This window comes from Aquarana catesbeiana, linkage group LG05 (assembly GCF_042186555.1).
Source record: "Aquarana catesbeiana isolate 2022-GZ linkage group LG05, ASM4218655v1, whole genome shotgun sequence".
Lineage (NCBI taxonomy): Eukaryota > Metazoa > Chordata > Amphibia > Anura > Ranidae > Aquarana > Aquarana catesbeiana.
The window spans coordinates 159,973,290-159,999,057 of NC_133328.1; the positions used below are offsets into that span (position 1 = coordinate 159,973,290).

The window sequence follows — 25,768 nt, forward strand, 5'->3', positions numbered from 1 at the left end:
TCAGTTATATATTATCAGGTAATAACAATAGATTTATTACTTTTTAGGACAAATATGTTCAATAATCCAGAAGTAATGGAAGCTTTTTCTTTCTTTTCTTAAAACAAATATATTATTACCTAACTAGTTCCTAGAATTATGTTTTTGTTTATTCTAATCTGAAGCAATACAACCTCAATTTTATGAGTTAACATATCTAAACAGTTACATATGAATAAAATATGTAATTGTTTACTCTTAACTATTAACAGTACCTTTCTAACTGAATTATTTAGCCTAGGGCAAGACTAACCATATACAACCACCCTGAAATAAATAATTTCAACAAAAACTATATTCTGCACTCCAATTAATGAAACATCATTTTGATGTCTTTTGACATAGCACTTCTCTCCTGTAAGCGGAAGATCCGTGTACCCCCATTAGCCCTCCTCATTCTCCCAACCATATTATGTGGGAGTGTGACGAAGGCACTTATTCCCCTGAGAGAGATATTTATTCTCCTTCACGGGTAAATTGTGATTACTTGCAAAAAATAATTTATACAATGTATCATCTAATCTCATATGTTTTTTGTTTACTCTTTACTCCAGAATTCACTGGTTTCTTTTCTATCTATTCATCTCTTCAGTCCACACAGGTTGATCTGCGCAGTCAGCTCTGCATAACAAAAAGTAAGTCAAAACTATTTGATCTATTGCCATGGCACCACTGAATATACTTTCCCTGAATGTTCAGGGAATAAATGTCCCTCAAAAAAGGACCAAAGCCTTCCGTACTTTCCATAACAAGAAGGCTCACATAGTATGCCTCCAAGAAATACACTTCACCAAAGATTCTAATCCAAAATATATTTCTCCTTTTTATCAACAAATTTACACGGCTTCTGCCTGTACCAAGCAAAGGGGAACTCTAATTGCATTTCACCGATCCACACCATTCACCTTATCATCAGAAATTAAAGACCCAGAAGGTAGATACCTGATACTCATGGGTTATATAATGGATACAGCAATCACAGTGATTTCCTACTACGCTCCTAACAAACAACCTACACCATTCCTCTCACATATATTACAAGTGATTAATACACACAAAATAGGAACAGTGATAATGTGTGGGGATTCGAACCAGGTCCTCCTCCCATTTCTAGATAAATCACCTTTTACACCATCCAAAATAACCTCTAGATTACCTTTTTCTCAACTTCTTTCCAAATACAATCTGGTAGATTCATGGAGAGAAAGTAACCCAATGAAAAAGAAATTCACTTATTTCTCGCACCCTCATCAAACCTTCACCAGAATAGATCATATTTTTCTAACAATAGGAATGATACCAGAAATTATTGCATCAGATATAATTCCGATTCCGTGGTCTGACCATAATGCAGTATACACTACTATAGCCTCAGCCATACCAAAAGCGCATGACCCAACGTGGTACTTACCGGACATAATGCTCAAACACCCACTACATCAGATGGCCATTGAACAAGTTTTAAAGGAATACATATCAATTAATAATACAACAGACATCTCCCCAATAATACTGTGGGAAGCTCATAAGCCTGTCTTGCGTGGTACAATACAAAGACAAATGGCACTATTTAAACGGGAACGCAAAAATCTAGCAAAAAAACTAGAACTCAATTTTAATGCAGCCTACATATCATTTCAAGATAATCCATCTCAGAGTACAAAATCTCATCTGGAAAAATCTAGATTGGAATACGATCTATTTCTCACTGAGTCAGTTGATAAATCCCTCAAACGCTCCAAACACAATTTCTACATGAATACAAACAAACCAGGTACATATTTGGCTCGGGCATTAAATTCAACTAACAAATCTTTCAAACCAATACGTTTGAAATTATCAAAAAATGTTTACACTTGTAATCCAGTTAAAATAGTCCATAAATTTCACTCACATCTCGCAACTTTATACAAGACAAACAATGAATTTAATCCTACAGAAGCTGAATCCTTCTTCTCAAAAATAACCTTACCTGAGTTATCTCAGAATCAAAAAAGCAGTTTGGATGAGCCTATAACTATAGATGAAGTTGCTAACGCCATAAAAGACCTAAAACTTAACAAAAGACCAGGCCCAGACGGCTACTCGGCTTTATACTATAAAACATTCTCAGAAATACTCTCTCCCATTCTCACTGAAACTTTTAACAAACTTCTAGATGGACATTCTTTTCGGCAAGAAACACTAATGGCAATTGTTTGTATGATCCCAAAACCCCTTTCTGATGATACTTCCTGTGTGAATTATCGGCCTATCTCTCTGTTAAACCTCGATATTAAATTATTAGCAAAAATAATAGCAAAACGCCTCAATAGCATTATAGGAAAATTAATACATAGAGATCAAGTAGGCTTCATGCCAAATAGACAGGCAGGCGATAATATACGCAGGGCAGTGTTATTGGCACATATTGCTAAAAAACGGAAAATCCCTTTATGTTTTCTATCTCTCGATATTAAGAGGGCATTTGACACAGTATCCTGGCAATATATGCAATATTCATTACAAAAATGGGGTTTTGGACCCCACTTTTTACATTGGATCAAAGCATTATATAATAAACCCAAAGCCTATATAAAATATGCTGGATACAAATCTGAAGCCTTTAATATCGAAAGAGGTACCCGACAGGGTTGCCCATTATCTCCCTTATTATTTGCCCTTATACTCGAACCCATGGCCCAATACATCAGAACAAACCAAACTATAACTGGCATTGAAGTAGGAGGTATTACACACAAATTATGTATATTTGCAGACGATATATTACTTTTTCTATCATCACCACAGGTCTCTGGTCCTAACTTAATACCAGCTCTTGATGGATTTGCAGCCCTATCCGGCCTTATGATTAATCCTAAGAAATGCCTAGTTCTTAATATTTCACTCACAAACATGGAATTGATCCCGGCTGGGGCTGCACTCCCATTCACATGGGCAGAAAAATCAATCCCATATCTTGGAATTCATTTAACAGCATCTCATTCTGACTTATTCTCAACCAATTATCCTCCTGTATTAAGACAGATCACAAATCTAATAAAACAATGGTCGCAACTTCCTTTATCCTGGATAGGGAAGATTAATGCAATCAAAATGACTATTCTACCCAAATTGCTTTATCTATTCAGAGTCCTCCCTATTCCAATTCCTTCCTATTTTTTGAGAATAGTACAAAAAAGAGCAACTTCGTTTATATGGGGCTCTTCTAAACCACGTATACCTATACACACACTACATCTTCCCAAAAATAAAGGAGGCCTGGGATACCCTAATTTTACTAACTACTACAGAGCAGCACATTTGGCCAGTCTGTCCAAATACCATGCAAAACAGGAAATCCCATTATGGGTATTTATAGAGGCTTCAGAAAATGACCCTCTATTAATATCAAATTTATTATGGCTTGATCCTAAAGACCGCTTTAAAATTCATAATCCCATAACTAAACACTTCTTATCTCTCTGGGATAAACTAAAAACCAAATATCAGTTACAATCTCCACACAATCCTCTCCTTTCTTTTATCAGAAATCCGGCCTTTTATCCGGCATGGATCTACCCAAATTCCTTTAAAGCTTGGACAACATCAGGCATTCAGACACTAAATGACTTCATAGCATCTAAATCATTCCTTTCATTCCCATCGCTTAGAGAAAAATATGACCTACCAAACTCTGAGATATTTAGATATCTCCAAATCAAAAATTTCTATACACCATTCCTAAAGGGGGATACACCATTATCCCAATTATCCATTTTTGAATCAATCTGTACAAAAGATCCATTTGCTAAAGGTACAATTTCATCACTTTATAATCAATTATATGGAGTAGCAAATCTTAATAGACCCTCTTACGTTCAGAGGTGGGAGGAGGACCTGGGACGAACTTTAGAAGACACGGACTGGTCTAATATATGGCTCACATCTAAGTCATCTTCACCCAACATCTTGGCACTGGAGACAAATTATAAAGTCCTAACTCGCTGGTACCTTGTACCCGCTAGAGTGGCAAAATATTCACCTAATACCTCAACTCTTTGTTTTCGAGGATGCCCAGAAATAGGCACATATTTACACATATGGTGGACGTGCCCAGTAATCCAAACCTTCTGGAAGGAAGTCTTCGTGATTGCATCTAAAATATTTAAAAAAATAATACAACCAGATCCATATTTAACTTTACTTAATCTAAAACCGGAATGGTTAACACTCTCTCAATTCAAACTTATGATCCAACTAATAACGGCTGCAAAACAAACAGTGGCCAAGGCATGGAAATCTCCTACATTGGTACTAGCAGAAACAATTCGCAGAATGAATAATACAATGTCCCATGCTAAGATGGTAGCCATCGATCAAAATCAAATTCCAAAATTTGAAAAACTTTGGCATCCTTGGATAAAACAACAGTTCCTGTCAAATTTCAATGACGCTGTCCTGTTGCCATGGTAACAGATTAAATGACTTACAGAGACACCCATTCTAAGGCTTCAAAGAGAACTAAAAAGAATAATAAACTGATGAGCGGGACAACCTTGTGGACCATACCTCTACCTTTCAACCCTTTTTCTTCTTTCTCTTTCCTTTTCTCCACCTTACGATTAAAGCTCATTATCAGAATTTATTTGACCTATATACACTCTACTTGTAAACAATATGTATAGTAGGTATAAATCATTTAAATACCTACAAAAGTAACTAAGGAAATGATATATATCTTTAATTTAGGTTTACGTGAACCCAATGTTTAATATTTGAAATTTCATGATATTTACCTATATAAACCCTACTGTAAAACAATGAGCTTACTTTATAGATCCTTGTAAACTTACTTTATGTATCTTTATGTATCTTTATAACATTGTATACTCAATAAACTTCTTTTGACAAGGAAAAACACTAATGCAAAAACACTGCAGAATGCTAAAAAATAGGATTCTTTCCCCATACCTGTAAAATCCTTTTCTTTGAGTACATCATGGGACATTGGATGTTATAAAAATGGCAGTAGCTTTAGCTGTAGAATGCTGCATTAAAAACACAAGGTTTCTTTTTCATACATCATGGGACACAGAGTCAGACTAATATTCATTACCTGCTGGGTTATACTCCAACTCCAGGTGAATGGACACTGGTAGACCAAAGGTCTTTAGACAGGAAGTGATCCCCTATATAACCCCTCCCATACAGGAAGTACTTCAGTTTTGTAGCAAGCACTGAATCCTCAAAAAAGAGGGGAGGGATCTCTGTGTCCCATGATGTACTCAAAGAAAATGATTTTATGGTAAGTATGACGAAAAAATCCTATTTTCTTTTTTATACATCACGTGACACAGAGTCAGGCTAATATTCATTATCTGCTGGGAGGTCCCAGAGCAATAGTCTTGAGGGGAGGGAGACACCCTGCCAAACAATAGCCATCAGAACTTATACGGCAGTTCGCAGTACACTGCGGCCGAAAGCCGAATCCTCGGCTGCTCAAACATCCACTTGATAAAATTTTGTGAACGTATGCACTGAAGACCAGGTGGCAGCCTTACAAATCTGAGCCACACATACCTGATGGCGAAAAGCCCAGGAGGTTCCTACACCCCTGGTAGAATGAGCTCTCACCCTAAAGGGAGGAGCTTTATGTTTCAGACCATAGGCCTGAATATTGATGGACCCAATTGGTCACCCTAAAGGGAGGAGCTTTATGTTTCAGACCATAGGCCTGAATATTGATGGACCCAATTGGCAACGGAAGCCTTGGAAGATGCCTGCCCCTTCTTGGGTCCTTTTGATAAAACAAAAAAGGAGTCTGATCCTCGGATCTCCACAGATCTAGACAAATAAACCTTGACTGCCCGGACATTATCCAATGAATGCACTCGTCTCTCTTTCGCCAAGCAAGGCTGAGAGAAAAAAGAAGGCAAAATAATGCCCTGCTCGAAAGGGTCACCAACTCCGACACCCTTCTAGCCGCGCTGATGGCGATCAGGAACACTAGCTTGCGTGACAGCAAGTCTAATGGAATTTCCCTGATAGGTTCAAATGTTTGTCTCTTTAACACAGACAGCACCAAGTTCAAGTCCCAAGGACACATAGGTGACCTAATGGAGGAAAGCAAGCGAGTTGCCCCCTGCATAAAGGTGAGGATCAGTGAATGGGAGGCTAAAGGCCTTTGGAAGAATGCTGATAGGGCTGAAACTTGACCTCTGATTGTACTCAAAGCCAATTTGATTTCCACAGCTGACTGTAGAAAAGAGAATTCTCCCAATCACGTATTTCTGAGGATTCCATTTTTTGCCTTCACACCAAGCAATAAGTCTTCCAGACCTTATATTAGATCTGCCTAGTGACAGCTTTTCTAGCATTCACTAGAGTAGAAACCACTGGTCCTGAGATGCCACAGTCCTTTAACACCCTGGCTTCAATAGCCATGCCGTCAAATTTAGAGACTGTAAATTGGGGTGGAATATAGGACCTTGAGACAGTAGATCAGGGTAATCTGGAAGCGCCCATGGCCGTCTATTGTCAGTCTCACAATCTCCGGGAACCAGGGCCTTCTGGGCCAGGCTCGTGCCACCAGAATGACTGGAACCCCCTCTCTCTGAATCCTGTGCAATGAATGTGGAAGGAGAGGGATTGGAGGGAAAGCATAAACCAGGGAGTATTGGCTCCATGGAACTACCACAGCATCTGCTCCAATTTCCAGAGGATCTCTTGTTCAGAACACAAACTGCTGTAGTTTGTTGTTTAACCTGGATGCCAGTAGGTCGACCTCTGGCCATCCCCAACGTTGGCAACATTCCTGGAAAACCTCTGGGTGTAGGGACCATTGCCCCGGGCAGATCTGCTGAGATAATCTGCCTTCCTGTTCTCTACTCCCGGGATATGGACTGCCGATAGAATCGGCACATGTTCTTCTACCCTGGCTAGTATGTGGTTCACCTCCTTCAGAGCTGAACTACTCCTGGTACCGCCTTGGTGGTTTATATAGGCCACTGCAATGTCATTGTCGAACTGAACCCTGATAGGGCAGTCCTGAAGCTCCACCGTCCAGGACCATAGGGCCAGACGTACTGCCTGTAATTCCAGGACGTTGATGGGCAGGATCTGTTCCATCCCTGACCATTTCCCCTGAGCTGTGAGCCCTTCTAGGGTCGCTCCCCAGCCTGAGAGACTAGAATTTGTGGTCAGTACTCTCCAAGTTACCGGAAGGAAAGGATTTTCCCTTTCGTAGGTTCTGATCCTGCAACCACCAGTTTAGGCTTCATCGTGCCCGAGGAGATAAGCACATTGGATAACCCAGGGCTTGTCCTCTTCTGTTCCAAGCCATCAAGAGGTCTTGTTGTAAAGGCCCGGAATGGAACAGGGCATAGGGCACTGCCTCAACACTGAAGAAATGGCTGCACTCCAAGACCCATCAAAATTCTTGTTTAATCACCTGGAGCAGCGAGTTCTTTTGTTTAGGGCACTGCCTTAAAGGAGGATACCATCCTCCGTAGAAGACTCATACAGAGCCGAATGGAGGGTTGTCTGATGCCCCTTATCTGACACAACGGAATCTTCAGGGCACAGATCCTTACAGGTGGCAAGAATACTCTTGCCCGAACCATATCTAGGATCAGACCTAAATAAATATTTTAGACTTTGAGCTGGTTTCAAGGCTGACTTTTTTGGTATCTATGATCCAGCCTAAGCTCTTCAAATACAGCACTGTGCATATTATGCTCTGTTCTAGAGCCTGTAATGAGTGATCTCTGAGTGGGAGGTCGTCCAGATACCCAAGCACCAGGATCCCTTGGGCCCTTAAAACACCCAGTACTGGTGCTAGGACCTTTGTGAACACCTGGGGAGCTGTAGCAAGCCCGAAGGGTAGAGCCACAAACTGAAAATGATGTTCCTCTACTGCAAAACGTAGGAACCTCTGATGAGGCAGAAAGGTATGTGTAAATACACGCCTTTTATATCAATGAAAGCTAGAAAGTCTCCCCTCTGGAGTGAGGCTACTACTGAGAGGACAGACTCCATCCAAAAGGACTGTATTAGAGTAGATATGTGTTCAGGGATCTTAGGTCCAAAATGGGCCTTGTGTCCCTGTTTGGTTTCTGGACCATAAGCAGGTTTGAGTAAAACCCGTGCCCCTTTCGGATACAGGAACCTATACTATCACTCGTTAATGAACTAGATGATGTAGTGCCTGAAGCAATAAGTTTCTTTTTGGAGGGAACGCTGGATCTTAAAAACCTCTGAGGGGGAACCCTCTGCAACTCCAGATTGTAACCGCAAGATGTAATTGAGGTGACCCACTCGTCCTGAATTATTGTTCTCCAAATGTCCACAAAGTTCAGCAGCCTTCCCCCCAATCGATGGAGTGGGGGCATCCCCTCAAAAGAAGGGCTTGGTGCTGGGTTTAAAGGAGCTTTGGACCCAGGGATTCTTCTGGCCCTGGCCCTGCGGCTTGCCCCTGGCCCTACCACCCTGTTGGCAGCGGAACCGCCTTGACGCTGAGACATTTGAGGAAGCAGTCCCTGAGGTTTTAAACAAGGGACGTCTGGTGCTTTTCTTCACAGGAAGTAGAGAACTCTTCCCTCCGGAAATCTTTTGGATATACTTGTCCAAATGATCACCAAATAAACGTTCCTCATGAAAAGGGAAACCTGCCAATAACTTTTTAACTTTTTATAAGGAAGCTCGGCTGACCAGTTCTTAAGCCACAAAAGTCTTTGCATATGTACAGACAAGAGAGCCAAACTAGAAACCTGCTGTATTGAATCCTTTAAGGCATCAACAGCAAAACACAGCGCTCTTACTTTCCGGCAGATCATCCTCCTGGTTAGGCCGTTTGACCTTATCCTTTACGAACTGGCAGATACCAATTGCTGCAACAGTTGGCTGAATAGCTGAACTGGCCAAAGAAAAGGAAGCCTTTAATAATGACTCCAATTTCTTGTCAACAGGGCCTTTCAAGCCCTATGTGTTATCTACTGGACAAGTTCAGTTCAGTCCAGCAGGAAGCAACTGCTGCATCTACAGCTGGCATGCTCCATTTTTTAACAAACTTTTCATCCATGGGATATAAAAGGGAAAACCTCTTAGGAGGAAAACAATCCTGTCAGGATGTTTCCAATCAGCATACACCACCTATTCCAACAGGGGGTGTAGGGGGAAAGCCTATGCAGCCTGAAGAGGCCTCAGGGATCCCAAAGAGGACCAGAGGGGCAACTTAAAAGCAGAATGAACCATTTCGGTCAGAGTCAAGATCAAAAGCCCCTGCGACTGAGAGGCAGACATCAACTGGATATCTTCTTGTCCAGATTGCTCGGAAGCAGACTCACCTGCTGTGCCCTTCACAGAATCCTGAGCTTTAAGCTCTTGCCCATCTTCAACTTATTCCTGCTCCAGCCTAGGAAGCTCCGAGCAGGGGGGGATCTGTCATGCTTCTTGTCACCCTGCGGGATGGAGGCAATCATGCCAGCAATCCTGTGCTCTAACCCGGCTAGGGCCGAGTAGGATAGTTCATCCTTGGTGATAAAGGGTGAAGCAGCAGCGTTGACTGTAGGTACATTACCAGATAGGCGCAGCGGCTCAGATTGCCGGAAGCGTCTGGTCATCAGGGGATACAATATTAGGGATACAACTAGGTTCATCAGGAACTACTAACGACATAGGTGTGCCCTTCCCTGTAGTTGGTCCTGCTCCTCTTTTTTGAAGACATTTACCAGCCACAAAAAGAGTACTTGGGTGTAGTATTAAAACACCTCAGAAGGAAGACCCTTTAATAGGGCTCACCAAGCCCCTATGTAACAATCCTACTAAGCACCTTTAGCATGCCAAGCAACACTTGGTGACTCACGTGACCCGGGTTAGGAAAAAATGAACTGCTGCAAATGTCTGTGCAGAGCCTGCTCTGTGTCCCACAGCTGCCTTCTCGAAGCACTGCATGCTTGGCCTACACAGCTTAAATAGCTGGATGTGCGCCGGAAAGTTCTGTGCGTGCTTGCACACGCACGTGTCCAGTCCCGCTGAGCGGGTGTGACTGTATTCGCATATGACGCAAATTTACGTGCGCCCAGATAAAGGCTACTGTGCATGTGCAGCGAAGCCACGTGTGCCATGGCCACCAAACAAACTGCTGAGCACAGCGGCACTCTTGCGAACACACGTGCGCAAGAGTGAACCAAGGCGAAATGGCGCACTGTCGTGCACCATCATACAGGTAAAAATGCAGCCAGACACAAGCAGAAAGGGTAGACTTTGTAAACACCCACAGCTAGCCCAAAACTCCCCCGTATGGTCACCGCACACAGGTGTCCAGCCTCTAGCTAGCTTGACCGATTGTTACAATCACTGGGACACTCCACAATAATAAGTAAAGGGGTTTCACTTACCCGTCCAGGCGCAGGGCAGCTGAAAAACTAAGAGCCCAATCTTCACCCTTCACGGCGGGTTCCTGTCACTTGAGAACCTTCAAGGACTGGGTACCCTTTTCATGTTTAGGGTCCACTCCCTTGAACCTGTACAGCCCCCCCTGCAGGAATGCCTTAGCGCTGTAGTGTCTAGGATTCCACTTCGCAGAGTCCAGTGTCCGGAGGCCACATTACAGGCAAAACCTCGCAGGATCTTGAGTCTTCTTTGCGAGGCTCGGGTACCATTTATCTAAGCATATAAAGCCTGTGTCAAATGGATCCAATCGGTCAATCCCTTGATTCATTTAAGAACCTGGAGCTCAGAGAGCTCAAACAAATCGTGCCATCCACCTTGCAGACACTGGTAAAAAACTGAAGTACTTCCTGTATGGGAGGGGTTATATAGGGGATCACTTCCTGTCTAAAGGCCTTTGGTCTACCAGTGTCCATTCACCTGGAGATGGAGTATAACCCAGCAGGTAGAGAATATTAGCCTGACTCTGTGTCCCATGATGTACGAGAAAGAAACTGTTGCCTTATGGGATTATGTGAAATCTCCATTAATCGCTGTAAAATATTGCAATTAGAAATATATTTCAGTTAGAGGGAAATATATTTAAAATACTGAGTGTTGTGTTGGTGTTATTGTAATTAGTTCAACTTCAAAGTTTGGCCTTTTGTTCTCCCTGAGAACATCTTCCCTGGGTAGTAAACAACAGCCTTCTTTGACTCATCCAATCAGGCTGTGCCCAATATACATTTACTAGGTACAGTGACCAATTAGGGAGAATTATATTAGCCACACTACAGAAAAGATGGGGGTGATATAATGCATTGTGACCAAGCTAACTCACTCTTTGGTGTGGGAACAGACAGTAGTCACCATGGGCTGACCTGAAGTTAACAGGTAATCTAATATACTTGTATTTTATACTGTACTGTAAATATGGGTGTTGTGGGTAATTCGTAAATACCATGTAAGCCAGGAGACCTACACTGTACATTGTGTTGTAAATACTGTTGGGTGTGTACTTTGTATAGATTATGTAACCCTATTAATAAATGTGTATTGCGGAACGAACTACCTCTTTGTTGTAAGATCTCTCAGATCTAGATATGTATATGTCCATACTACTACAATGATTGAGGTGTATGCACAAAATACAGAACTAGTCAACAAAATGGCGACCACGAAGGGACAGAAAAATTTGGTGGTCTCTTTCAGCAATATCTCAAGGGGTTGCAATATCTACAAAAGGCACACTTTGAAAGGGTTTTTCATTTGAATGCTAAAAAAATGAACATTGGGTGCTCTATGTGCTCGATATAGAAATGGGCTATAAGAAATAGCTGTGTTCTACAGTGTGTAATTAATAGGGAGCCTACGAGGAACACATAACTTTTGTTAAAAGCTAAATATAATATAGAATTGGTACATGAAGAGTCCAGATGCATTAGAAGGAGATGAAAAGAGCTGTTGCCCAATGTTTCTATGCATGAAGGTTCAGTCTATTTAAAAAAAAAAAAAAGAGAGCTGTTTCCTGTATGTATGCATATCAACAGGAATTGAGAGCACAGCACAAAAGATGGATAGGGAGGACAGACAGTCTTTAGAAAATGTGCTACTTGTAGCTAACAATATTGGCAAACTGTTGCCAGGAGTGCACATAACATTTCATGCAGATAATGTCTTGCAACGATGTAAATTGCTGGGAGTTGCCAACTCCAGAGATCAGGTTAAAGTTTTACTATTAACAGTTAACTTAGACACATGGTCTTCCCTACCAGACCATGTTAAAGAAGGAAGAGCAGATTACAATGAAACTGTAGATGAATTGCTAAAAATAATATATCCCTTTGACCTAGGCTTAAAAGCAGCGTATAGAACAAAACAGGAAAATAATGAGAATCCACTTCTTTATGCAAACAGGCTATGGTCAGCTTACTATGTAGGCAAACGGAGAAACGTACACAGAGAGGACCCAGAGTACAAAACCCTCCTAATAGCTAATGCCCATCCAAAATTTAAAATTAAATGTGGATTTTTTATAAATCCCCTTAGAGATTCATATCAATGCATCATGGACTGTATGCACAAATTTTTTCATGTAGCCAGAAGGTCTAATTCTGTGAAATCAAAGATTTATCACCAGAGTACAAACAACAAAACCTATTTAGCAAGTCACACTACAGGAGAATTTGCCACCTTTTCAAACAGAAAGAGGCACCATTACAATTACAATGCCTCCAAAGATAAGATCTATAGGCATGGCCCCCCAGGTACCAGTCAAAGGCAAATAGCCTCATGCGCCCCTTTGAATGTAAATTCCATGGAAAGTGATCTCAGATTACAGCACAGGAAATCAGTTCTGAAAGAGGTTAAGTTAATTAGCACAATTACCTCTCTTGAAAATGAGATTGAACTACTGAAGTCGCATATTCATAATTGGGAAAATACCAATAAAATAATGGAAACATCACAACATGTTCTTAAGGTAAAATATGAAGCATGCCATGCAGATGTGGTACAGTGTAGGAAAGAACTGAAAGAAATAAAACAATCTTTTGATCAAATTGTTAAGGTCCCACAGAAAACCATCTGTTCCATTCAAGCAGAAAATACTGGAGGGGGGGCCAACCTATCTATGCTATCTGCTAGGACTTCACCTTACTGGGAACAAACCTTAAATATAAGCAATGTAGAAACAGCAAAAGAAATACCAGATCTAATGTGTCATTCAGATGTCTATGATCCGAGTCATTTGTTTTCACCAGATCCAAGGGTGAATGTCAGTGAACATATACCAATGTAAATATGTAAATGTAACAATGTGGCAGTGTTTGTTTTCTTTGTGTGAAAGAAAGGGAAAAGGGTAATAACTTTTGTCTAAGTTATATTTTCCAGGTGCAGGGAGCTCATGAAAAAGTATTTACATATTAATCAGGTGTATCAATATAAATGTATTTATACATAAATACATACACCTAAGGTAATGTATATTAGGCTAGGTATTCAAACATGGTTATTAGTAATACAGGTGTTTATCTTCCCCAAAGGATCAGAAGACTGCCATAAATATTCAAAGGTATAGGGTACAAGTAGTGTTAAGTACAGAAGCCTACTCTTGCTTCATTTTATATATTTTTTATTTATGTATTTGTTTTTGGTTGGTGTTCTTGGTTTTTGTTTGTTTTTTTTTTGTTTCCTTTCTCCTGTTTGCGTAAACACATAACAATTCATTTGCGATTTATCAAAGCTCTATCCAGGATGTATGGGTTCAATCTAAATGAATGTGTGTGTCTGAGTGATGGAATGCATGGGTATGAACTGTCCATGTGTAAAGAAAGATTTTTTTTTTTTTGTAGGAGTATACTCACCATTGTTTTTATAGCCAACAATAAGTGTGATCACACTAATGCGCATGCTTTGTACTGTTTATGATTATTTTATTAATTTTTCTCGTTTGTAATGAGCTCAATACTGGTACCAGTTTAAATTAATACTTTTTTTTTACAAGTTTATATGTATTCGCGAATAAATAACCTGTGCACAGATAAGAGATCTCCATCCCTATAACTCTGAGAAACTGTAGGGATTTTGTTTTGATAATTTTTCCTTTTCTGTGGCTTAGAGTGAAGTTTCATTCACTCTAATACGTGGAAAATACATAACAATGCATTGCTTTGCACCCTGTGGCATCTTATGGATTCAGTAGATCTGGTGTTTTGTTTTTCCTTCCAAATTGACATATGTGCTGTTAATATGTGTAAAGGTTTTATGTCTACAGGTTGTCTTCTTAAACTTTAAGTACTTACAAACACACCAGGTTTCCTATAACTTTTTGTTTGTCAGAGTACAGATATGTGGGTGTGTCTGTACATTTTCGACTGTACTTACTGTGGATGGACGCATTATCTCAGCTGGAAGTCTGTTCCAATCATCCACTACTAGTTTAGTCCATTATGAACCTCTCAGATAGGTACAGTGAGATGTTATTAATTTTTGAGTTTTGTATTTTAGGAGAAATACACAGACAAGGACAAATGATTGGACCCAGATTGGACAGAGTACTTTGAAACACAGAGGACCTTAAAACATAATTTTTATTTTTTTTTTGTTTTAAGGAGAAGCCTTGAATCCAATTAATTGCAGTCAGGCCCAACTAAATTCTAAAAAGAAAAATATTTAAACATTTTTTTTTTTTTTTAAACAGAGATCCTGCTCTCTGTAATACAAGTTCTTGTGGCCTGATTGACGTGCAAATATATTTGCACTGAGAGTCAATTAATATGTTAATCACCACCGACAGAGGGTGTTACCTTTTGAATAGCTACAATGTTTGAAGGCAGTTTCAATGTTTTGTTTTTTTTTGACAGAATACAGATTCAATTTTTTTTTAATTTGTTACTTTTTTTTTTTTTTTCTCTCATTTTTATTCTTGTCTTTTTCTTAACAGTAACTTTTTTTGTTTACAAAAAAAAACAAAGGGGCGAAGAAAGATTTTTAATTTTTTTTTTAATTCTTTTTTTTAATGTTTACTATTTTTCTTTCTCTCCTATAGTACCTTTATTTTTATTTTTTTTTCTTTATTTTTTTGTATGGTGATTCTTGAGTTTGGTGTCACTAGGGTGAAATAAATAAATAAATTAAAAAAAAGAGGGGAGTAGGGGGAACATTATATGGAGAACATTTAAAATGGTTAGAAATGTTGATATAGAATATAAAAGCTTCCCTATAGCATTTTGGGGATGGACCAAGTTCCAACAGTTTTTCTTCTTCTCTTTCGACATTGGATAATTGTTTTATATAAATATATGTCATGGTAGTTATTACCAACTATGACAGTAACACCTGGTTACACCTGGTCATGTGACTATTTTCTTTGTATATGTGACATACAATCCTCTCTACAGTTCTAATATTGGGCAGTCATCATAAGTGGTCATTGATCAATTTTTTTTTGTTTGTTGGTCAGTTTTCTTTTTTGTGCCATAACCAAGTTCAAAGAGCATTGCGTGAATATCATATAGATATACTGGGACTGGTGAGACTCATAGTGATTGGCAAATAGCAGGGAGTATAGTACAATTGTACTTAAGAGTAATTTAGTTTGATTGTTCCTGAAGCCGCTAGTGACTGATGACATCACACTTATCCGTATTCTGAAATCAAGTTATTTTTGTCTGCGTAGGCGACACTGCCTAATCTGCACGGAGAACTCTTAAAGTGATGACCTCTTCCGTAGCCTGCTAAAGGCAGGATTCATACAGTAGCTACATATGGTAGCCAAGGACGGAGCTATATGCCCAAAGGTTTGGCACCAGCCAAGGTTGAACGGAACACAGTTCCAGTAAAAGGGGTTAGTGGTGAGTTGCGATAGCAACAAAATTCCCCTGAACACGTGAAGAGTCATACACACACACACAACGTGGTATTCCACAGAAGGTGGGGCAGAGGTACTTGCAGGCATATGACAATGGAGGAAGAAAGATGGGGGGATGAAAATCAGACACCTGGCTGAAGGGCGTAACCATTCAAATTGTTACACATGTCACTGGGAAAGGGGTCTCATTACTATGTCGCAGTATATCTATGGCAATTCTAATCAAAGGTCCTTATGGCTCAGACTTACCTGACAAGCATTCAGTTAAATGCATGTGTCTTAAATGTACTTGCGTTTTTTATTTCTCTACCTTTGTCCACATTAATAAAGTACAATCTTAGAAAGCCAGGAAAAGCTGGTCCCCAGGCTGTTATTGTATGCTGTATCCAATTGGAATCACCAGTGAAGGCCGTCCCAGAAGCAAGGGCAACAGGACCAGACTCGCCTTATGGACTTTCGTACTGTTATTATCGGACTATTGTTATTATTGGACTGTTGAGAACAAGGATCCTCATGTTTTTGTTTTTTTTTTCTCCTTATTGTTTTGTTTTGGTGCTGCTTCTCATGATTTCTATTTTGGACTTATGACATCCAGAACAAGTGATGACTACCAATACTGGGATCCAGAAGTGTGAACTGTAGAGATGGAGAGTTTAAAAGTTTTTTTTTTTCTTCTCAAAGAGTTTTATTTCATTTCAGAGGACAAAGTCAAACGTGCCAGATATTGAAGGAGATTGCACATAAACCATTATTCTAGGTGTGGCCGAGTCTCATATTTTCAACTGGCCACAAGGGGCCATCTGTTGCCTTATGGGATTATGTGAAATCTCCATTAATCGCTGTAAAATATTGCAATTAGAAATATATTTCAGTTAGAGGGAAATATATTTAAAATACTGAGTGTTGTGTTGGTGTCATTGTAATTAGTTCAACTTCAAAGGTTGGCCTTTTGTTCTCCCTGAGAACATCTTCCCTGGGTAGTAAACAACAGCCTTCTTTGACTCATCCAATCAGGCTGTGCCCAATATACATTTACTAGGTACAGTGACCAATTAGGGAGAATTATATTAGCCACACTACAGAAAGGAGGGGGGGGGGATATAATGCATTGTGACCAAGCTAACTCACTCTTTGGTGTGGGAACAGACAGTAGTCACCATGGGCTGACCTGAAGTTAACAGGTAATCTAATATACTTGTATTTAAACCTTGTGTTTTTAATGCAGCATTCTACAGCTAAAGCTACTACCATTTTTATAACATCCAGCATGCATGAGGCCTTAGAAGAATTCCCATTGACTTCTATTAGACCGTACGTTTTCTGAAATGGTCTAATAGAAATCAATGGGAGTGCACCTAAAACCATATGTAAAACAAAATACAATTGAGCTGCACCCAAACGGCAGCACACCGGTGTGCACCCAGCCTTAATCATTCTCAAACTGTTACATTTTCTTTTCATTCTGCTCACATTAGCTGCATTCTTACTAAAAGGTATTAGTATAAATATCTGAATTATATTTTTTTAATAAAGGCTATTTACCTTGGTCTCAGTATGATATTTGGCACATGCTTGAAGCGGAATCAACCAGAACTGTAGCTCCTTGGAATCAGCAGCTATAAATATAAAGAAATATAACTGTTAGGAAGTAAAACTCATTTACCAAGATCTTCCCAACTTATTGTCAGTAAGTAAAACCCCGAGGTACTCCTATGCTTAAGCTGCCATAGCTGACCTTTCCTATTGAGAAGTTGCCTGGCTGTTGTCCTAATCCAAAGGTTTTAGCACTTTCCTGAATGGTTGATCTGGGCCAACAATGGGTTTTAGCACTTTCCTGAATGGTTGGGGCAACAATGAAAATCTCAAGCTCTGTTTTTACTCTTACTTTGCTTAATACTTGTTCTAGGTCAGCCACTCAAAGTGAGAAGGTTGGTCACCACCAGGCAGTTAGCATTTTCAGAAAAAAGGTTAAGGCCCCTTTCACACGATCGGACCGTTCAGGTCCGCCTGTCAGTTTTGACGGCGGACCTGAACGGGCGCTCCATGTTAGTCTATGGAGCGTCGGATGTCAGCGGAGACATGTCCGCTGACATCCGACCCGGTCCGATCCGCTAAAAGCAGACAGATGGCTCTACGTCCAGGTCCGTCGCTGTCGGATCGGATCGGGGGAGATCTGATGAAAACGGACATGCTGTCCGTTTTCATCCGATCCCTCCATAGGCGGCAGCGGCGCCTGACAAGTCCCTCCCCGCTCAGTGAGCAGAGCGGGACCTGTCATCCGCCAGCTCAGCGGAGATCAACGGACTGATCTACCGCTGAGCCGCGGACCGAGGCGGGCTCCGTAGAAACGGAGTCCGCCTCGTGTGAAAGGGGCCTAAGGATGACAACTCCTAAATTCCATCTAGTACAATTTTATTAAAAATACAATATAATAAGAACAATGATGCATAGTAAACCATAAAAATCAATCAGTTTCAGTGTCTTGAATCTGGTTTGTATCACAGCGTTGGGCTCATGAACATCTGTGATCTACTGATGATCTACAGTTTTCCATACTGGGAAACATACACTATCCGCATTTTTATGTGTTTTGTAGGAAGAATGGATATACACACACACTTTTTTTGACCAGTGGAATGCTTTATTGTGTATTGATTACATAAATTAACAAAAAAAATATTTGTCTTTAGTAGGGAGATCCATAATTGTAATTAAACTGCTCAATATTGCTTGTGATATTAAGTCTATAAAGTGTAACACTGCTCAGTGTTAAATTCTGCATGTTCAGTGAGATCTAAATATTCCTCTACTAAGACAAATTAAAAGCTCCATTAAAAAAGGCACATGGGGAGGGGGGGTAGTGATGTCATGATCCCAGCCCCCCCCCATCCAATTAGAGAATGTCTTGTATTAATTTAAAAAACTACAAGGTGTTCTATGAATAGTGGCAGTACTGAGTGAACAACACCCTATGGTCAGTGTGCAGCTGCTCGCATAGAACATGGGCAGGACCCGGAAGATTGTGGCTATCACTCTAATAGCCCCAGCTACTACAGTGATTTCCAGCTTCCCCAACAGGCCATCAGGTATGGTATATGCACACTTACACTGTGCCAAACTGAACCAATGTAAGCATGCATGTCAAAAAGTTTTCATGTTTATAATTTTTCAAAGATGTAAACTGGGAAACTCTGTCACTTTATAAGAAGATAATAGGATTTATAACTTGTCTTGTATAGATGTAGCACCCTGGTGTTTAGGCAGTGTTGCTCCTAAATTTACTTGCCAGGCATAGCTACCTTGGTCTATTGTTAGGGATCAATTGATTTCATGCTAAGTCTGTACTTGCTGCACTTTTTTCTTCTGCTGCTAGGTGGCCTGGTACTAGGTGGCATTACATATGAGAAGGGCACTGCAAGGTCAGATTATGGGTATATGGGGTATTCCAGCCAATGGCCAGGGGTTTTCTTAAATCCCTTGGCCTGCTGGGAGAACCTATATATTTGGGTGGAGTCAGGTGATCGGTGTTCTGTGCCACCTAGACAACTGTCTGGGTGGACATGTGTTGTATTGCCTGGGCTGCTAGGCCAGCGATTGGGCCTATCACGGACACATCTGGCTGCTAGGCTGTCTGAGGGCCCATCCAGAAGCAAGAGAAAGCAGCGCAGGGTTCGGATTGCAGCTTGCACTCCAACCAGAAGTGACGGTTCTTCCGGCCAGAGAACCTGTCGTGGTTGGAGGTAGAGGGGAAGCTGTCGCCAGTGAGGGACTATCCGCCTTATTACCAGGGACCACAATGAGTAACTGAAGCAAGTACTGGAGCAGCATTCTCATCAACCGTGGACGGTAAAGAATCTGGAAACTTCAGTGGGTATCAAGCCAGGGACCCAGCCAGTGGAGGTGACGCTTGCAGAGCAGCCTTATGTGTCAAGCCAGGGACTGAGCAGGCCAGCGGGGGTGAAGCTTGAGAGGTACCTTGAGTGCCAATCTAGGGACGCAGCAGAGAAGCAGGTGTGACGCTTGAGGAAGATGCCACCACGAAGATTGGAGGAGCTCAAGGCATTTAGTGACACTGAATCAGTGGGTCTAGTGAAAGACTGGGAGCTCAGTATGCTGAAGAACTACAAGGAGTGATTGTAGTGAAAGAGAAAGGAACTGTTACGTTTCTGTTAGGAACTGTTAAAGACTGTTGCCATTGGAGACAGCATTCCTGCACATGCAGATGTGGCATCTTGCTGGATGCCTTTCCCTGCATGCTTGTCCTCCTATTGAAATCTCGGAATCTGTCAATTAATCTTATAACTTCCTAAGGGTATCCTGGCCCTAACCCTCTCTCCCCCAAAAAGTTTGTTAAGAGAAATAAACTTTCTTTTGCATTCAAGAAGTGTCTGGTGCCCAATAACTTTAAATACTCTGCACCCACCATGCTATCCCTGGCCCTGGAGGTTCTCATTAGATTAAAGGAGGCCTGGGACCTTGCTACATATATTTATATACACTTCTCATGTAGATCAAAAGAGTGCACTTATTTCTGCACTTCTGTGACCCGTTTTCAGCCAATAGCAGGCTAAAGCCTGCTGTTGGCTGATGTCACAGAGCTGGTCCAGGCTCTGAAAAGTATCCAACCATTTGGTTGGAATCCACCCAGATACCTGGACCGGCAGCTGGCTCAACCTCTCAGCAATCCACTAAGAACCTGAACCAACTGCTCCCACCCCCTCCACAGCCCAGTGCTCCAGTGAGCATGGGAGGGACAGAGCAAAGGGCTAGTGAATGACAGTGAACTGAGCGATTAGCGGTGTCTGATTGCTCAGTTCTCAGTGTAGAGGTGTGGGGGACAGATGCAGCATAATTTAAAATCCATATTTCTTTTAATCTGAACCATGTCAGAAGTAACAGCAAGACTGGGGATCAGAAGGAAAATAGCTATTTTTTTTTTTTTATAATGGAAAGTAAGATCATACTGCGACTATCAGATAAAATAAGATCTTTGTACTTACAGTCCATTGAGGGACACAGGTCCTACCCCTTTGTGTGGAGTCTTAGAATGCTTCTAGAAGAAGGGTCATTCCCCCTCAATTGAAGTGCAAGTTAAGTCAATGTAAAGACTGACTAATATATCCAGAAGGACAAGGTTTCTAAATGAAGGAATGGGAAGGGAAGAAATCTCATCCTATGCAGAGACCAGAATAAGAAAATGATATCTGTTAGATCAAGAACAACAAAAAGTAAAAAAATCTAGAATCTACTTGATATAACAGGATTATTCCCTAAACTCTTTTAAAAAACATAATGCACCTGTAGGCTGTTGCGGCAAATAGCTAGGCCCAAATAAAGGTAAGGCCTCACAAACTCACAAAGCAGAGCGAACTTGTGAGGAGTGAGATATAGGTACCCGGAGTTGACGTTGTCACTGAAGGCAAGCAGTAGTCAGACCGTACACAAGACAATCCAAGTGGTGTGTCTAAATTTTAGCAGCTAAATTTCTAAATGTTATCTTTTGTACAAGTATATTTCCATCAGAATACCATCTACCCCATTGTGCTTTACCATTTGGGGAAACTAGCAACCGCCACTTCCAATTTATGTAAGGTTTGAGGAGCGTTGAGAAGTTGCTGATCTGCCTGTGATAAAATAGGAGGGGGAATAGTATCAAGATAGGCGGTCAACTCTGTTTGAGTATAATCCCCCCTGGAGGTGTACAGGACCTGATAAAAAGACTGTAGAATAGACACAATAGAGCCTGTCTGAGAACACACATGCCCCATTTGGTCTTTCAAAGCCGAAACAGATATAGGATTATATTAGGAATTAACTATTTGAGCCAACAGTCTGCCAGTTACCTCCTCTTAAGCCCAGGGCAGTCTTTTCTGAAAAAAATGTTTATTTCGGGCACTGAATTTAATTAATTTAATCTACAGTGAGGAAAAAAAGTATTTGATCTCCTACTGATTTCGTACGTTTGCCCTCTGACAAAGAAATGATCAGTCTGTAATTTTAATGGTAGGTTTATTTTAACAGTGAGAGACAGAACAACAAAAAAATCCAGAAAAACACATTTAAAAAAAGTTATAAATTGATTTGCATTTTAATGAGTGAAATAGGTATTTGACCCCTTCGCAAAACATGAAATGACAGTACTTGGTGGCAAAACCCTTGGTCTGAAAAAGGAATTGTCCCCCATGAGGGGTTTTCTAGGCAGCAAAAGGTAATGAAGGATGTATCAAAAAAAGTGTCGTATTGAGACTCTTTATTTATAACAAAGTATCACAAATTCAGCTTTAGACATGAGACAGGACATGAACTGTGATACACAGATGATAAAAACAAACTCACTGACATAATAATATATAATAATAATACATCATGATCAAACACCATAAAAGACTGGTATGTAAATCTTATGAATCGTGACGCATTTCGACCCCCACGGGTCTTCTTCAGAGGATTTGATGAACTGTAAAAATGTTAACATGTATTGAAATTCTCCATTTGTAAGTGAAAAGGAAAAAAGTAATTAATATTAATTTTGGTATATTTACCAATCACCATGTATTGAGCCGCATTGGTAGCCTTTATGTGGAGAGAGCCCCCTTGTTCAGTCCCAGCATCTCTCAGTGGTCAGCACAGTCAACGAGAGAGCCCGCCGCTCATGCGACACCTTACGAGGAGTCACGCAACGGATAATCCCAAACAATTTATTACAGGGAGGTTTGAGGAGAGGGACAAGCAGCACCTATAATGGAGGTATTGTATATAATGAGTGAACAGCTCAAGAGGATGGTTAGGGGGTGTTCATATACATTAATGTATTGTATGTCGAATATCATGTGTTGCACCTGAATGGTCTGAGTAAGAAGCACAGTGGATAGAGTGGTAGAGTGATGGAAAAGAGAGGAAAGAAAGGCCTGGTGAATGAAAACTGGGGAAAAAAAAAGGGGGGGATGAGGAAAGGAAGAATAGGAGTGAGCGTGAAGAAAGAATGAGGAGAAGGGTGTGAGGAAAGCAATAAAAAGTGTGTGTGTGGGTGGGACTGTGAAAATGGAAGTAAATGTGATAAAAAGGAAGAACATGACGGTGATAGGCCACACCAACAATAAATGGTGAACAGTGTATCCCATGCAAACACAAAATACCCGGAGAAATGTGAGGAAAATGCAAACACAAAATGCGAGACCAAGAATGGCTCCTTGCATGAAAGAGCCACCAACTCTGACACTCCACTTAGGCCCCTTTCACACTGGGGTGGTGGGGGCGTCGGCGGTAAAACATCGCTTATTTCGGCCGCTAGCGGTGCGGTTTTAACCCCCGCTGGCGGCCGAAAAAGGGTTAAAACCGCTCGCATAGCGCGGCTATAGCCGCGGTATTGCCGCGGTATAGCCGCGCTGCCCCATTGATTTCAATGGGCAGGAGCGGTTTAGGAGCGGTGAATACACCGCTCCAAAGATGCGGCTTGCAGGAGTTTTTTTCTTCTCCTGCCAGCGCACCGCTTCAGTGTGAAAGCCCTCGGGCTTTCACACTGAACAAACAGTAGAGGCTGTTTTGGGTCGGTTTGCAGGCGGTATTTTTAGCGCAATAATGCCTGCAAACCGCCCCAGTGTGAAAGGGCTCTTAGTGAAGTGATAGCAACCAAAGAAGCCCCCTTCTGAGATATAGGACTAACAGAATCCCCCAATTGGTTCAAAAAGTGGCCTCTGCAAGGCCAGTCCAGATCAAATTTAAGTCCCAAGGACACAAGAGTGGCCCAACAGGCAGGAATGTCCAAGTTACACGCTGTATGAATCAAGGAGTGAAAAACAACAGCCTCTGGAAAAAAATGGATAGGGACGAACTCTGACCCTTAACGGTACTTAAGGCCAATCTTTCCCCTACTGATTGGAGAAAGGGTTCTGTGGGTGCCACTTCCTGGCTTCACCCCAGGCAAAAAAATATTTTCAAGTCCTGTAATTGAAGTTCCCCAAAGCTGGTTTCCAGGGTCTCAACAGTGCTTGGATAGAGGACTCAAGACCATTAGGTCCCGCTGGACTGGGTGTGTCCAAGGAGCAACCCCCACAAGACTCGCTATGTCAGTGTACCAAGCCCTCCTGGGCTAATTCGGTCAACATTAATATTAGTGTTACCACTGAATTAAGCAGTAAGTATGCAGTATATAGTTATGACTTGTCTAGCCACACAGTTCTCCCATAGTAAGTACTCACACTTTATTAGTGTCCATGGGCTGCCGTTATGTCTCAAGAAGCCCAGCTGAGTCAGATATTTTTATAAAGAGAAACTGCAAACAAATGTAGCCTTACCATTCGCGCTGCAAGACTCTGAACGTAACAGGAGTCCAATCTTCACCCATCACGGCAAGCTTTGTCATAAAAGACCTTCAGGGACTGGGTCCCCCTTAATGTGGGGTCCACTCCCCTGGACCTGTATAGCACCCTGCAGGAAAGCACCTTGGTCAGAACAAACACTGGACAGGGCTCCATTAAGCAGGGTCCAGTGCCATAAGGCTGCATTACAGGCAATCCCTCGAGGAATCTTCTCTCCTTCCAATGAGGCTCGGGTACCATCCATTTTGGCTGACAGCTCTTTCAAATGGATCCGAATGAAGTCCATGACTCTAAAAAGAACCGTCAAGACCTACAAGTATGCTCCCAGAGCGCATGTATTATATCAGTGACCACCACCTTACAGACACTGGCAAAAAACGAAAGTGCCTCCTGTGCAGGAGGGGTTATATAGGAAAGGACTTCCTGTTTGAATGTTCTGATTAATCTACCAGTGTCCATTCACCTATAGGTGGCGTATAATCCAAGTAGTTATTACTATAATAGCAGGCTCTGTGTCCTGAGATGTACGATAAAGAAAAAACTATAAACTTAGGACTAGTGAAGCATACAGTATATCCAGGGCTGGTGCAAGGATTTTGGACACCCTAGGTGAAACCTCATTTTTGCTGCCCCCCTGGCTCCACCCCCTTTGCCCTGCCCATGTATAGCCCACCTTTTTAATGAAGCGCCCATCAAATGCAGCCTCACCAGCGCCCATCAATGCAGCCTACCAGCGCCCTTTAAATGCAGCCTATCAGCGCCCATCAGCGAATGTTTGCTTGCTTCCATTCATTCGGGAGTCGGGACACAGACACAGTCCTCCGTCACCACTGCGTCTCTGACACTATGTGCGAACTGAGTGGCGGCTGCCTGCTAATGCTGAGACTTAGTTGCTTGCTGAAGAGAGTACGAACACCAGTGTCTGGGCGCCCTAGGCGGCTGCCTAGTTTGCCTAGTGGTAGCACCGGCCCTGAGTATATCCATGCCCTACTGTAGAAATGTCCAGCAAATTATGGAGTATTCAAATACTTATGGACCGCCCGCCGTCGTTATACGTCGACTGTTCATGTCCTCTATGGTATGGAGCCGAGTGAGGGGAAGATGGCCCCCACCCGGCTGCATACCAATGCAGGGCGGAAACTACGTCAAAACAAAGCAACATTTTTTTATTTTTTTTTAATTGCATTTTAGTGTAAATATGAGATCTGTGGTCTTTTTTGACCCCAGATCTTATATTTAAGAGGTCCTGTCATGCTTTTTTTCTATTACAAGGGATGTTTACATTCCTTTTAATAGGAAAAAAGTGACTGTTTTAAAAAAAAAAGAACAGTGTAAAAATAAAAAATAAAAGGTAAAATACGCGCCCTGTCCCGCCGAGCTCGCGTGCAGAAGCGAACGCATACACGAGCAGTGCCTGCATATGAAAACGGTGTTCAAACCACACATGTGAGGTATCACCATGATCATTAGAGCGAGAGCAATAATTCTAGCTTTACACTTCCTCTGTAACTTAAAACATGCATCTTTTGGAATTTTTTAAACATTGCATATGGAGATTTTTAAGGGTAAAAGTTTGTCGCCATTCCACGAGCAGGAGCAATTTTGAAGCGTGACATGTTGGGTATCAATT

General features: G+C 41.4%; 1 protein-coding gene across 1 annotated transcript in view; it reads right to left on the minus strand.

Moving 5' to 3' along the window:
- Positions 1 to 25,768, minus strand: part of OSBPL10 (oxysterol binding protein like 10) — a 706,762-nt gene that overhangs the window by 461,252 nt on the left and 219,742 nt on the right. Inside the window, exon 3 of the mRNA XM_073630290.1 lies at positions 17,363 to 17,436. Within this exon, the coding sequence (XP_073486391.1) occupies positions 17,363 to 17,436 (74 nt within the window). The remainder of the gene's footprint in view (positions 1 to 17,362; positions 17,437 to 25,768) is intronic.